General features: G+C 48.8%; 1 protein-coding gene across 1 annotated transcript; it reads right to left on the bottom strand.

The window, feature by feature from the left end:
• Positions 1-836: 836 nt before the first annotated feature.
• On the bottom strand, positions 837-9,843 carry NR2F1 (nuclear receptor subfamily 2 group F member 1; the record flags this gene model as incomplete). The annotated part of the gene is made up of 3 exons (XM_080924789.1): positions 837-1,316; positions 6,376-6,903; positions 9,390-9,843. 3 exons carry the CDS (start codon positions 9,841-9,843, stop codon positions 1,036-1,038), a joined length of 1,263 nt encoding a protein of 420 aa, XP_080780915.1. The 3' UTR covers positions 837-1,035.
• Between the last annotated feature and the right edge of the window lie 2,833 nt (positions 9,844-12,676).

The following is a 12,676-nucleotide window of genomic DNA, read 5'->3' on the forward strand; positions in this document are numbered from 1 at the left end:
CCTCTGACTCAGGGCTGTCATCAGAGAGAAATTAAAAAGAGTTCTGTCTGCCACCAAGGCCCAGCCTTTCCCTTCCCCATCCACGCACATGCAGCAGCCTGGCTTTTCCTTCTGCTTTACAAAAAGTGATAGGGTGGCTGGCCTAAGAAACAGATGAAGCCAACTTAGTGCTGGACCTTACAAGTCCCCTCTCTCTTTCAACAATCCAGATCCTAACAATACTCAATTATCCAGGAGCTTCTTTTGCTCTGAGGGTATAGTTCAAGCAACCAGACACGTGGGTTTTGCTAAATTCTTTTATTTTTGTTTAAATTTTCACTTCAATTTTAATTCTTGAAGAACAGCCCCAACAACATATACCGCACTCATTATAAGAAGCAAAGGGTTATATCAAAAATTATTAGTATAGAATCACAGAAAATCTGGTTTGGAACCAGAAAAAAATACAAAACAGATATAGATACATAGACACAGGACAAATATTTTATAATTATTTGGAAAATGTTATTTCCCCCTAATTCTTGTTCATTTTTTGTTTATGCGCATACGATGTTTAAATTTTACAAAAAAAATGAAAATAAAGACTAGTATTTTACAAAATGAATAACAATGTTCAGTGTGTGTTTCTACATAGGATTCAGTCCACTTCCATATGAGTAGTTTTCTGTACAGAATATATCCACATCCATCCACAATAAATCCTGGAAGGTCCATCAGAGTCCTTCTATCTTATTAAATTTCTCATGGTCCTCTCTTCCATTTTTCTTTTCATTTTCTCACCAGACATGAGGTCCCTTTTCTTTCCTTTCCAATGTACTTACAGATCAGATCCTAAATGAGTCTTTTTCTCCTGGTTTGAAGCTCAGGTTGCGTTCCTGCAGAGTGGGCTGCTCCTGTCCCCAGCCCTCCTCCCCTCTGTCTGGCCTGCCTGGTCCATCATACCAGCATCCCCAAAGGCCTTTGAGTCCTTGGTCAGGGTGGGTCCTCTTAGTCTCTAGGGAGGGGGGACAAGTGCAGGTGGGAAACACCCCAGGTCTAGGAGCACTGGATGGACATGTAAGGCCAGTTGAAACTGCTCCCTGACAGCAACATATCTCGGATGAGAGTTTCGATGGGGGTTTTACCTACCAAACGGACGAAGAAGAGCTGCTCAATGACAGAGGAGGACACTGTGCGAAGAGAGGGTAGTCGTAGCAGCAGTTTGCCAAAGCGGCTGGGCTGGTTGGGGTACTGGCTCCTCACATATTCTTCCAGTGCACACTGTGATTTCTCCTGCAGGCTTTCGATGTGGGCAGCATCCGACAGGCCACAAGCATCTGCCAGAGCAGTCACAGGAGGGAGAGATAGGGAAAGGGACAGACTGTTAGGTGAGTGAGCAGTAAAGGCATACAAACTATCATTGTTTTGAGGAAAAAAGGAAAAAGAAACAGAAGAAATGAAGAAGAACCCTTTCCCTCCACGCCTCTTTCCCATCCTCTTTTCCAGCCTCTGAAATAACAAGTCTAAGCCTCACAGCCTGGCCATAGCTTTGTTTCCCCTCTTTCACCTTTGGATTAAATAATGCACGATGGTGAAGCCGTCTATGTTTGCTGTGTATTGCAACCTGTTCTTTCCTGCAGGGGAGCATATTTCTGGTTGTGTTCATTAAATATTTGCCCCTTTCCACCTGATTTTGGGGTGCTTGGAACCCCGGAAGAAATATGCAGCCTTGGAAACAGTTTTTAAAGGCTTCTTGGATTCCCTCCCCTAAACCCAAATGACCCCAAACAGCAAGCTCAAGGAGAATCTAGATTGTGTAGCGAGTACACAATGTGGGGAGTGGGGGGAGAGGGGGCATAAAGGATCAGAAGCTGGCTGAATGGAGAATCAGATCTGCCCATGTTATACTAATATAGGATTTGAGATCAACTATGTATGCAGGGCAGAGTCCTGCAGCAAACCTCAGTGAGAGTGGACACTTCTATCTTCCTAAGATCAAGTAATTGAAAATTGGTCACATCTCTGTAAGCTGTATATTAATCAGGAGGAATACAGTTCAGTTACTCCAGGCTGCAGAAAGGAAACATCTCCAGCCACCAGACACAAAGCTGGGCTGGAGGCAGCTGATGCTTTGGAACTGGGGAGTAGGGAGTGAGGAGGAATGTGGGGGAGATAGGTTTCCTATAGCAGGACCAAGAGAGAAATGGACAAGGCAGTTTTTTCAATGATGACAACTGAAAAACCTTTGTGCTTATTTCAAACCAACCAACACTCTTTTGGGCCGTCTAAAAATGTTTCAAGACAGCAGATTATCCCATATCCACTAACCAGGGCCAAGCAAGGAAGAGGAACACGGAATCAGAGAAACAGGGTGCTTCCCCCTCATTTCCTATGTTATTTCTTAATGTAAATAAGACATATTTTAAAAGCAGGAAGATCACAGAGAAACCCTTAGCCAGTCAGGAGGTTGGCTGGAGATCAAAAACAGCGTTTGTTAATATATAGATCTGGGAAGAAATTTATGTATGACAACACCTGCAACAGAACACTGTATAATGGGGAAGTGTGACCCGAAGAAAACAACAAATTATTCAAAGCAAAAGCCCGTGTCTGCTGTTTCCATGCTGCCCATCGGTTCAAGAACTAGGCTTCACAAAGCACCCTGCCACCTTCATCTACAAGGGTATGGCCTCAAGCAAATATTTAAATGAAACTAGTGATAATTCACGAACTTCTGAGGCAAGGCTCCTTTGACCTCAGGTCCAGACTGGGTGCTTCTCAGATGTCTAATTATTCCATGCAGCTGGTGCAGTGCATTCACACTGGTCTGAGGTGGGACGCCAGGGAGATTATTATGGCCAGATATTAAGGCCATGGCAGGAGCACCTTGAGGCTTCAGTGTGTAGAGAGGGGACTCTGAGGTCAGCCCTTGGGCCTGCTTTCTAGTATAGCCTTGCTGAATGGCCAGCACACAGACTTGCGTGTGATGTATTTACCTATATCTTGCATTGCATAGTTTCTGTCCTCACACCATGTGAGAAAGACCCATTGATATCCTAACAGATTTCCTCTTAAATATCCATATGACATGGCCTTAAATCGGCAAAACATTAGGGTTCCTGGAGTTCAGTCACTTTCTCATTCCCTAGACAACTCCAAGAAGAAGCCTAGACAGATACACTTGGGTCGTATCTACACTGGCTGCTTTCAGGTCCTTCCACCTTTGAAATGGAATGCCTGGGGCTGAGGCTGCCTGTCAGGTACCAGTCACCTATCCCTGGTGGCCTTTATCATCCCAGTCACCTATCCTCATGACCTCTACCATCAGGCCCAGCTTCACTCTCCCCTGTAGCAGAACTCCCTCATCTGTGGACAGACAGGATGAGTGTTTGAATCAATTGGTGGGTTGTGATGATGAAGAGAGGTAAGCAAAGGGTGTAATTTAGTACATATTTGCCCCCCATGAATTATACTCCAGATAAGAAATGGAAACAGAACATACAAAATCCATGGCTCACTTTTTATATGATATTGTCAATGTGGGAACCTTTAATATTTCTTCTACAGTATAAGGAAAAGAAATTATGTAAATAAATAACCATTACTGCTCAGGCCCTCCCGGCTTAGCCTTTGTAGTGCAGAGAATGTATTTCATGTTGTGCATTCAAAAGAGTTTACTGTTCAGGAAATATAGATGTAATCAGCTGCCATAACTAGAAATCAAAGTTATTATTGTGCAGAAAATGGATTTATTGTATTTATGTTAACTAGATGGCTCTTTTCAGAGTCAGTCTCATTTATTTGAAGGAATATTTAGGTGTATGAATTAGAGAATTTTTTTTCAAAGTAAGTTCAGGTCATGACCTAGTCTTTGGATGCTGTCCAGAATATTAAGGATTAAACATACCATCCAGAGGCCAAATGTGAAAACCACCATGGGGACCCTCCTGCCAGCTTCAAATACCTAGCCAGGGTAAGCCATATTGGACAATACGTCTAAAACTGTCTTTTCCATCATTCAAAGTTTGCTTAAAGTTGGACGACTTAGGGAAGGCTTCCCATGAATTTCCTTCTTCCCATGAATTCCCTTCTGGCTAGCAATCAAAACAAGTTTAGTCAAAAGTCATGTGCAGTGTGGAAGGGGGTAGCTGAAGGGGGTGGTGGATTACTACTGACAGGTCTTTTTCCATTCTTAGATTTCTGCCTGTAATTTCCCAACAAAATAATGTCATTGTTCAGGTCTCCTCAGCATCCCTTGCACCTTGAAGACTTGGTTCAAAAAAACCTCTTTGGGCAAACTTTTTTTTTTCAATGAAGGGACTTTTCACAGTAATGCTTTAGGATGGACCATTTAAAAGCAAAGCATGCATAATTCCACAATGTTCCCTGCAGCCCACACAATCCTAGGCCTCTCTCTCTCTCTCCCTCTCTCTCTCTCTCTCTCTCTCTCTCTCTCTCTCTCTCTCTCTCTCTCTCTCTCTCTCTCTCTCTCTGGGAAATGGCACAGGATCAGCAAAGTCAAAGGTATGCAGAGAACTTTAGGACATAAGGAGAAGGGAAGGGAAGCCTATACTGAGAACACCTCCGTCCAGCTTCACGGCACATACTTTTGCTTTAAGACACTCCACTGGGTGGGTGGGATTTTACAACCCTAGCTTCTCCACACTGGCTCCCTTCCGGATGGATTTGGCTAAAGGGATAGATAGGAGAAGGCCAGCCAGGCCTGGGCCTGCCAGAGTCAAAGAATCCTGCTCACTGCTTCCCAGGCTCTTTGTCACTTTTGAAAAACACATTTGCACCAAGAAGACTTATTAAGATAAAATGCATTCAAAGCCCGAGGACGCTTTTCAATAAATCTTTCATTTATTTTAAGTTTTGCACTTTATCCCCTGGCAGAGAATGGCTCCCCCAACTCACTAACAGACCTGCGTTTGCTCAGAAAGTAAAAAGGGAGGGGCAAGTACAAGGCTCAGACCACCTTGCATACAAATGAGCTGCTCTTGTTTAAATAAATTATCTGCGCTGTTCAGACCGATTTTAATACTACATTTGCTACATTACAATATTGTGCAAATTTAGGAGGTATTTTAATACAATGTAAATATGATTCTCCATGCAAGGAAGTTGAGAAATCTTGATAGATTATCGCATTGCTTACTGTTCAACAAGGCCTTGGATAAAAAAGAGTTTTGCCATCTCTGCTCGAGTGGTTTTAATTTGGCTTTTAGAGGGCCTGGCTCTAGGAAAGATTTATCAGAAAGGTTTACTTGTTCTCCTAATCGAGGAATTAAAAACAATGTTTGTCAATTAAGGTGGTAAAATTGCATCTAACCTTACTTACAGTGGGCAGAGCCCAAGACCAATCCAAGCAGCTCTGCCCAAGCAGAGTTCTGGCTTTGTTTGTATTTCCCTGATACCTGCTGTCCCTGGTGTGTATATATTTCCCTCTTGTAGGTTCCAATAATAAAAAGCGGATAGTGTTCTCACAGGCTTTGACCAGAGCCCTTCAAAGGCAACGTTAATGCACTTTCCTGGAAGTTAATTTGAACCATCTATCATAAGAGAGGTTCTTAACATGCATGCTACCTCTGCCTACACTTAATTTGATATCTTTAAGGCATCCTTTTAAATTTCCACTGTTTGTGTGTTTGCATAGCTATGAAATTTATCTCCCGGCCCGAAGTCCTCTCATGCTTGCGGGTTTTACTGTATTGCTTTTGTTTTTTATCTTTCTTGTTTAGATCGAATCCGTTTTTTACGACCCTCAATAACCTCAGCAACTGCAAACATGAATGGTTTCCGATAAGGGAAAATCAGGCAGCAATAAAGCAGGATTATTTATGATTTATTTGTGCGCATTCTCCTCTTTCCACCCCTGTCTGTGTCTCTCTGTCGGGGAAACTCATCTAAGGAGAGTGCCACACAGACTAGGAAGCCACCTTCCCACGTTTGCTTCTTGCTTCAGTATCATTCCTCCCCCAGAAACACTGAGCTCCTGCACACACACACACACACACACACACACACACACACACACACACACACACTCACTCACTCACTCACACACAGCTCACACACAGCAGATAGACGATCCGATCCACAGTGCCCTGCCTCCCTAGATACACAATCGCCTCGGCAGGGTCCAGGCCATCCACCAGGCCAGGCCGCCGGCCTCGCCGAGCCTGCTCCGCTCCAGCACCGCTACGCTCCCAAGATGGCAGCGACGCGGCCACCGACATTCACGTACCCCGGCTGCAGACCCCGGGCAGGCCCAAGGTGGCTGGAGGGCCGGGCCTCACAGTGACAGCAGTGGCGCGGGAGCTGCAGGAAGCCAGGCGCCCGCCGCACGATGCCCGCTTCCCGCACAGCCCGCCCTCCCCGCACCCGCATCCTCACCTGACGTGAACAGCACGATGGCTTTGAGGCAGCTGTACTCGGCAGAGTCGACGTGCAGCGCCTTGAGCTTCTCCACCTGTTCCTGAAAGATGCGGATGTGGTCCATGAAGGCCACGACGCGGTCCGCGGACATGGGCGAGGCGTGCAGGCCGGCTGCGGCCAGCAGCGGCGCCACGTGCAGGGGCATGGAGCACTGGGCCGCGTTGAGCACGAACAGCTCGCTCCAGGTGAGGCGGAGCAGAGACACCTGGTCGGTGATCTGCAGATCCGGGAAGAACGGGATGTTGCGGGCCCACTCGACGGCGCTGAAGAGGAGGCGGGCGGCCAGCTCGCAGATGTTCTCGATGCCCATGATGTTGTTGGGCTGCATGCACTGGCTGCCATAACGCGACGTGGGGTAGGGCTCTGCGCGCAGCAGCAGCGAGATATAGCCGGACAGGTAGCAGTGGCCATTGAGGGGGTCCCCGTTTGTGAGTGCGTACTGGCCTGGATTGGGCTGGGTTGGAGGCATTCTTCCTCGCTGAACCGCTGATAAAAAGAAAGAGAGAAAAGAGGCAATGTGCATCCAGAGGGCTTGTGAACATCGCCGAGCCGCAGCGCGCACCCAACGCAATGTAGTTCTTTCCTGCAGTCGCTCGCTCCCGAAGCATCTTCTCCTGTTGGTTCTTACTCACAGATCACATCACACTGCCAGGAGATCTGGGGTGAAGTCATTTACCTTCACCGGCTCCATGGTGTCCATCCAGAGCCTACATCCCTGGCTATTTCAGCCAGGGAAGAACTAGGCCTGGCTGCAATGCCCCTAGCTCAGCATGGCTAAGAAAGTACCGCCCAACCTCCCAGCTACTAAGAAGCAACACAGAGATAAATGAAACCCCAGTCATCCTTCCAGAATGATACAAATCAACGTTTTTGTTGTTTGTTTGTTTGTTTTTTTTAAGGAGAAACCCGAGAAAGGCTGTGGTACCAGCCACAAACCTTAGAGCCCTCTGCACTTGCTAACAAGCAGCAAGTGTATAAAATGTTTCCATAATCTCTAAGTGCTACAGAATTATCTTTAAAAGAGATACAAGTTACATATCTTACTGAGCACTTACAAGTTTGGACCCGGAGCAAGCATCACACACACACACACACACACCTCCTCCCACCTTCCCTCCTTCCGCTTGCCCCATTCAAAGTTCCCACTATTAAAAGCAACAGAAAATCTAAAAATTTCAAGAGAAAGTTGAACTTACAGTAGCCAAACATTATTGAAAAAAGTAGGCACTACAATTAATGTCTGTCCTGTGCGATGGCACTGCAACCTGCAGCCAGCTTTGCCCAGTGAATGCACGAGCTTGCAACTGCAAAAACACTGGATCCATTAACCATCTGAATGCAAAACGTAAGCATGCTTTGAGTTCTTAAAGCTGACCAAAGTTTTTTTTTTTTTTTTAATGTGTATGTTTTACTTCAACAGTGCCAGCATTTAGAATTGCCATGTAAACAAAGACAACGCTAGGGAAAGTTAGGGCTACTGAACAGCCACCCCCAACAAATTAGCAGAGATGGGTCCATGTCCACAGGGCAGTCCTGTCTCAGGCTCTGCTCTATTTTCTTTGGTTCTACTTCCAACAACAATTCCAGTGCAGTTTGTGCTCTTGAAACACAATGGTTAGAATACTTTTTCTAATTATAGTTTTTGAACTTGGCAGTTATTTTTCAATTAAATGAGAACACAATTCAAAGGTTTTTTTTTTCCCTTTTCTTTCCCCCCCAGATGCCTGCAGAATCTCCCTGGAGCTAGAAATGAAGTCGTCATATTTGCCTTCTCCTTGAGATCTGAAGGAATTTAATTTCTTTTTGTTTTGTGGTATATAAAATATAATTTTGAAGTCAATTACAGGAAGAAATAATCTACATTCTTCGAAACTGACTGGCTCACTAATTTGACTATGTCTTTAATGACTGTCAGGAGATAAACTTTAACTATAAACGGCTAAATATATTTGTAAGAAAAGTGTTCCATCTCATGCCACATGAACATGAAGCATTTCCAAATCCAACATCAAAAGTTGCGTTTAATAATAATAATAAAAAAAAAACTCCAAAACCCACACATCGATTAAATGATGCAGAAGCTCACGCCAGCTGCCGCCTATGCCTTATAGCCAAATCAGAAGCATCGGTAAATGCCGTTGTAAATTGTAATTTGTATGCAGTATTTAAACAGAGGGTGGAGTTTGATGAAGAAATAAAACGAGTATCAAGCTTAAAAAATGACACTACTATAAAAGCAGGGTTCAGTCACAAACTTTCCTTTCAAAGTATAGGGGTGAAAACAAGGCCACAGCTCGGGAGGAGGCGGCCCTAGATCCCTGAAGAGGAGAGGGAGCCCGTGAACAGGCCAGAAGCCCCCCTTCCCCCCTAATTAGACCTACAAGTGCAATAAATCTCACTCCTCTTTTTTCAAGCTAAGCTTCCTAAAGGTTGGTGGCAGCAATGAATCTGTGGCTCAGGGTCCTCCAGGCCCAGTCCTCTCCCATTATAAATAAAAGGTACGATGAGGCGGAGGAGAAAGTGGAATGGGAAAAACAAAACAAAAAGCAAAAAACAAACACACACACACAGAGAGAAACAGTTTTCTGCGGAAAATCAGCACCCCTCCCAAGTTCATGCCAGCACAGCCCCAAGCATCCTCACACACTAGCGGGAGCGAGACACACACGGAGCACATCCAACAGAGGAAGGGAGGGATTTTTAAGCTACAGCTCACGATCCCAGGGACACAATCTTGAGCAGGCAGCGGGAGGGGTGGAGGAGCCGGGGAGAGGAGCGCAGGCCGGGAGGGGGAGGCAGCGGCAGCGAGCTGGGAGGGGGGGGGGACGCTGGGGGAGGAAAGCAGCGAGGATTGGGAAGCCCGGACCGGCTGGGACCACAGGAGCCCCATCCCCACAGCCACAGCCACCAAGGCGAGAGAGAAAGAAAGAGCGGGCGAAGCTCAGGGAGAGAAGCAGAGAAGAAATATTCACCTTCCCGCCTCATGCCCACTTTGAGGCACTTCTTGAGGCGGCAGTATTGGCACTGGTTGCGGTGGTGCTGGTCGATGGGACAGTTCCTGTTGGCACGGCATGTGTAAGTTAAGTTCCTGCGGACGCTCCTCTTGAAGAAACTTTTGCAGCCCTCGCAGGTGAATTGGCCGTAGTGCTTGCCGCTCGACTTGTCCCCGCACACCACACACTCGATGTGCTGCTGGCTCTGGCCCGAGCCGGGCGGGCCCTGGCCCTTGTCCCCCGCCGTGCCGGGGGTTGCGGGCGCTCCGGGCTGGCCCGGGGTCTGCGGCGTGTGCGGCGCGCCGGAGCCCGCCTGCTGCTGCTCGCCGCCGCCGCCGCCGCGGGCTGCCTGAGCTGCGGGGTTGGGGCCGCCGGGGTTGCCCCCGGCCACGTCGTCCTGCGGATCTCGCCAGCTGCTAACTACCATTGCCATATCTTTGGGCCCGGGGAGCGCTGGGGGGAGCCGAGCTGCTCGCCGAGGGCCGCGGGGCGCGCGGGCGCGCTGGGAGGGGAAGGGGAAGGGGAAGGGGGGAGGGGGAGGGGGCGGGGGGCCCACCGGGCGCCCCGGGGTCGCCGGACCCGAGCCCGAGCCGGGCACCGGCCTCTGTCTGCGCCGCCGCCTCCGCCGCCGCCGTTACTGCCTCGGCCGCCCCGCTGCTGCTGCGCGCCCGCCCGCCCTGCTGGCGTTTTGTTGTGGTTCCTGCTGTTTTCTTTCTCTCTTTTTGCAGCCCCCCCAGGCTCTCAGGCTCTCCCCCCAACACCCCTGCTCCCCTCGCCCGCTCCCCCCGCGCTCCGTTCCTGGGGGGCCGCGCTCTCTCTTCCCCCCTCCCCACCCCCCGGCGAGCGAGCTCCCTTCTCTCTCTTTTTTCTTCTTCTCCAAGTTGCAAAATCAGAAATGGCACAGGCACAGGCAGCCGGGAGCGGCGCGGGGCGCAGCGCCGGGGGCGGCGGGCATGGGCCACGGCGCGCGCACACACTCGCCCTCCGCCTCGCCCGCACCCCCGCGCACACACACACTCGCACACACACTCGCTCACCCGCGCCGGGCGCCCGCTCGCCCGCCCGCCGGCCGCTGGGGCTACGCGCAGCGCGCGGGCTGAGCCGACATAGAGGAAGCAGCGAGGGCGGCGGCGGCGGCGGAGGAGGAGGAGGAGGAGGAGGTCGCGGCAGCAGGAGCCGCTGGAGGAGCGACCTCGGCCGCCGCTGCGAGCGCCGCTGGAGGAGCCGGGGCCCGGGCGGGAGTCTGAGCTGGAGACGGGGCCGCAGCCCGAGCGCGAGCCGAGGCCGGGGCTGCCCACGCCGCCGCCGCTGTCCCGGCGGGAGCCCTCGTCCGGTTTCAAGAGTGCGGGGAGCTGGGAGAGTCGAGCAGGATGCGGGGCGAAGCTGCCGGCGACGATCAGGGCGCTCGGGTGTCGGGGGGCCAGGTCCAGGGCCGGACGCAGCCAGCCATTCAGGAAGGCAGCGCTGGAGAGCAGGAGGCAGCCGGCGAGGAAGATCACACACTTTGCTCTTTTTGTTGTGCGGGTGGCGCCGGGTTCTCTCTGCCTTCTTCTTTCGGGAGGTGACGGAAGGGGGAGAAAAATACGAGATAATTCACGCCAGCGACGAATTCACAGCGAAATAGGAAAAAATAAAAATCAGAAGAAAATACTTGAGAAAAAAAAAGGAAAAAGAGAAAGCGAGAGAGACATCCAAAGTAGGTCGAATAAATAATCCTCTTCTTTTCCTCTTTCTTGCTTCTGCTTCTTCTGCTATAACACACAGAGCTAGTTAAAAAACCCTGGAGATCGCCCAAAAATGTTCTTTTTTTAGTATTTTAAATAAGTGCTCTTCAGCCGGGAACCAACACCCTCCCTCCAAAAAAACCATATATATATAAATATATATAAAATAACGATAAGAAGAATACTGAGGGGGTGCCTCCTCCTCCCTTTTTTCAAGTTTAGCCTTCTCTCTTCTAGAGGAAAGGAGTGAAAGAGAAAAGAAGGGAAAGAAAGAGCAAGGGCAACAACTAGTAGAATATGTAAGAAAGGGGAGAGACAGGGCAAAAGGAGAGTGGGTGAGAGAAAGGAGAGGAGGGAGAGGGGGGCGAAAGAGAGGTGAGGAGAGGAGAGGAGGAGAGGAGAGGAGGAGAGGAGAGGAGAGAGGAGAGGAGAGGAGAGAGGAGAGGAGAGGAGAGGAGAGAGGGACCAAAAAATTGAATGCGTTTAAACGGGAGGACACTCAGAGCAATGTTTCCGAAAAGGGGATCTGCGCGAATGTCTGTATATAGTGAACTTTGACACTACTATTGAAACCGACACGTTTCTATGGAGATCGCTGCCTTATATGGAGCTCGTGTCAAGGAGCCAAGAGAAGGGCTGCTGGCAACTGATAATCAAAGGCGACTGACTGGTCAGAGCCCTGAATGGGGGGGAGAGAAAACGGGAGGCTAAGGTTAGCCAAGCCTCCTGCGCGCCATTGGTTGGAAAGTCCTTTTCCCCTCCCCCCAGCTACCTACAGTCTGGGACGTGGAGGGGAGGAGGAGAGAAAGTGAAGGAGGGGGGTGTGCTTCTGACAAGCGTAATTTACATTGAGATCGCCCTGCGCTGCTCTTTACTCTGAGACCTGATTAGTATGGGTCGTGTATGGTCACACACACACACACACACACACACACACACACACACACACACACACACACAAGGGGGGAAGGGGTGAGGAGGAGAGAACGCGTTGCGATGGGAAAAAAACGAGGAGAAAGAAATTACGGTATATCTTCTGAAAAGTTTTCAAAATTAGATTTTATGAGCGTAAGGAGTGTCACTGAAAACGTTAAGAAAAAATTAATGAGAATGAAACCCCACCATTTTAATGATTTGTGAAGTATACTTGGTTTAGAATCTTAGTTCACATTCAATAGAATCTTAGTCTGGATCCCGCTCATTTTATATAATTAAAAAAAGCCTCCTCACTTAAGAATCTGAAGTATATCATAGTTTTGGAGGCGTAATTACGACAAAGCAGACGCATGAAATTGCAGCTACTGCCACAAATTCGATCCGAATCGATGATTCCTATTCACTCCAAAGATGATTTTAAAATAAACTCTCAAATCAATCCTGTTTTCCCTTCTTCATCATTCTTATCCCCAGGATGCTCCAGCTCCAAACAATGCTTCGATAATTATTAATAAAGCATTAGGAACTCCTCATATTGTTGTGGGGCGGCTGTTAGGGCCGACAAGTCAGTCACAGGAAAAGAGCAAACGAAGGAGAAGACGGGGA

Source organism: Micromys minutus, assembly GCF_963924665.1.
Source record: "Micromys minutus genome assembly, chromosome: 11".
Taxonomy (NCBI): domain Eukaryota; kingdom Metazoa; phylum Chordata; class Mammalia; order Rodentia; family Muridae; genus Micromys; species Micromys minutus.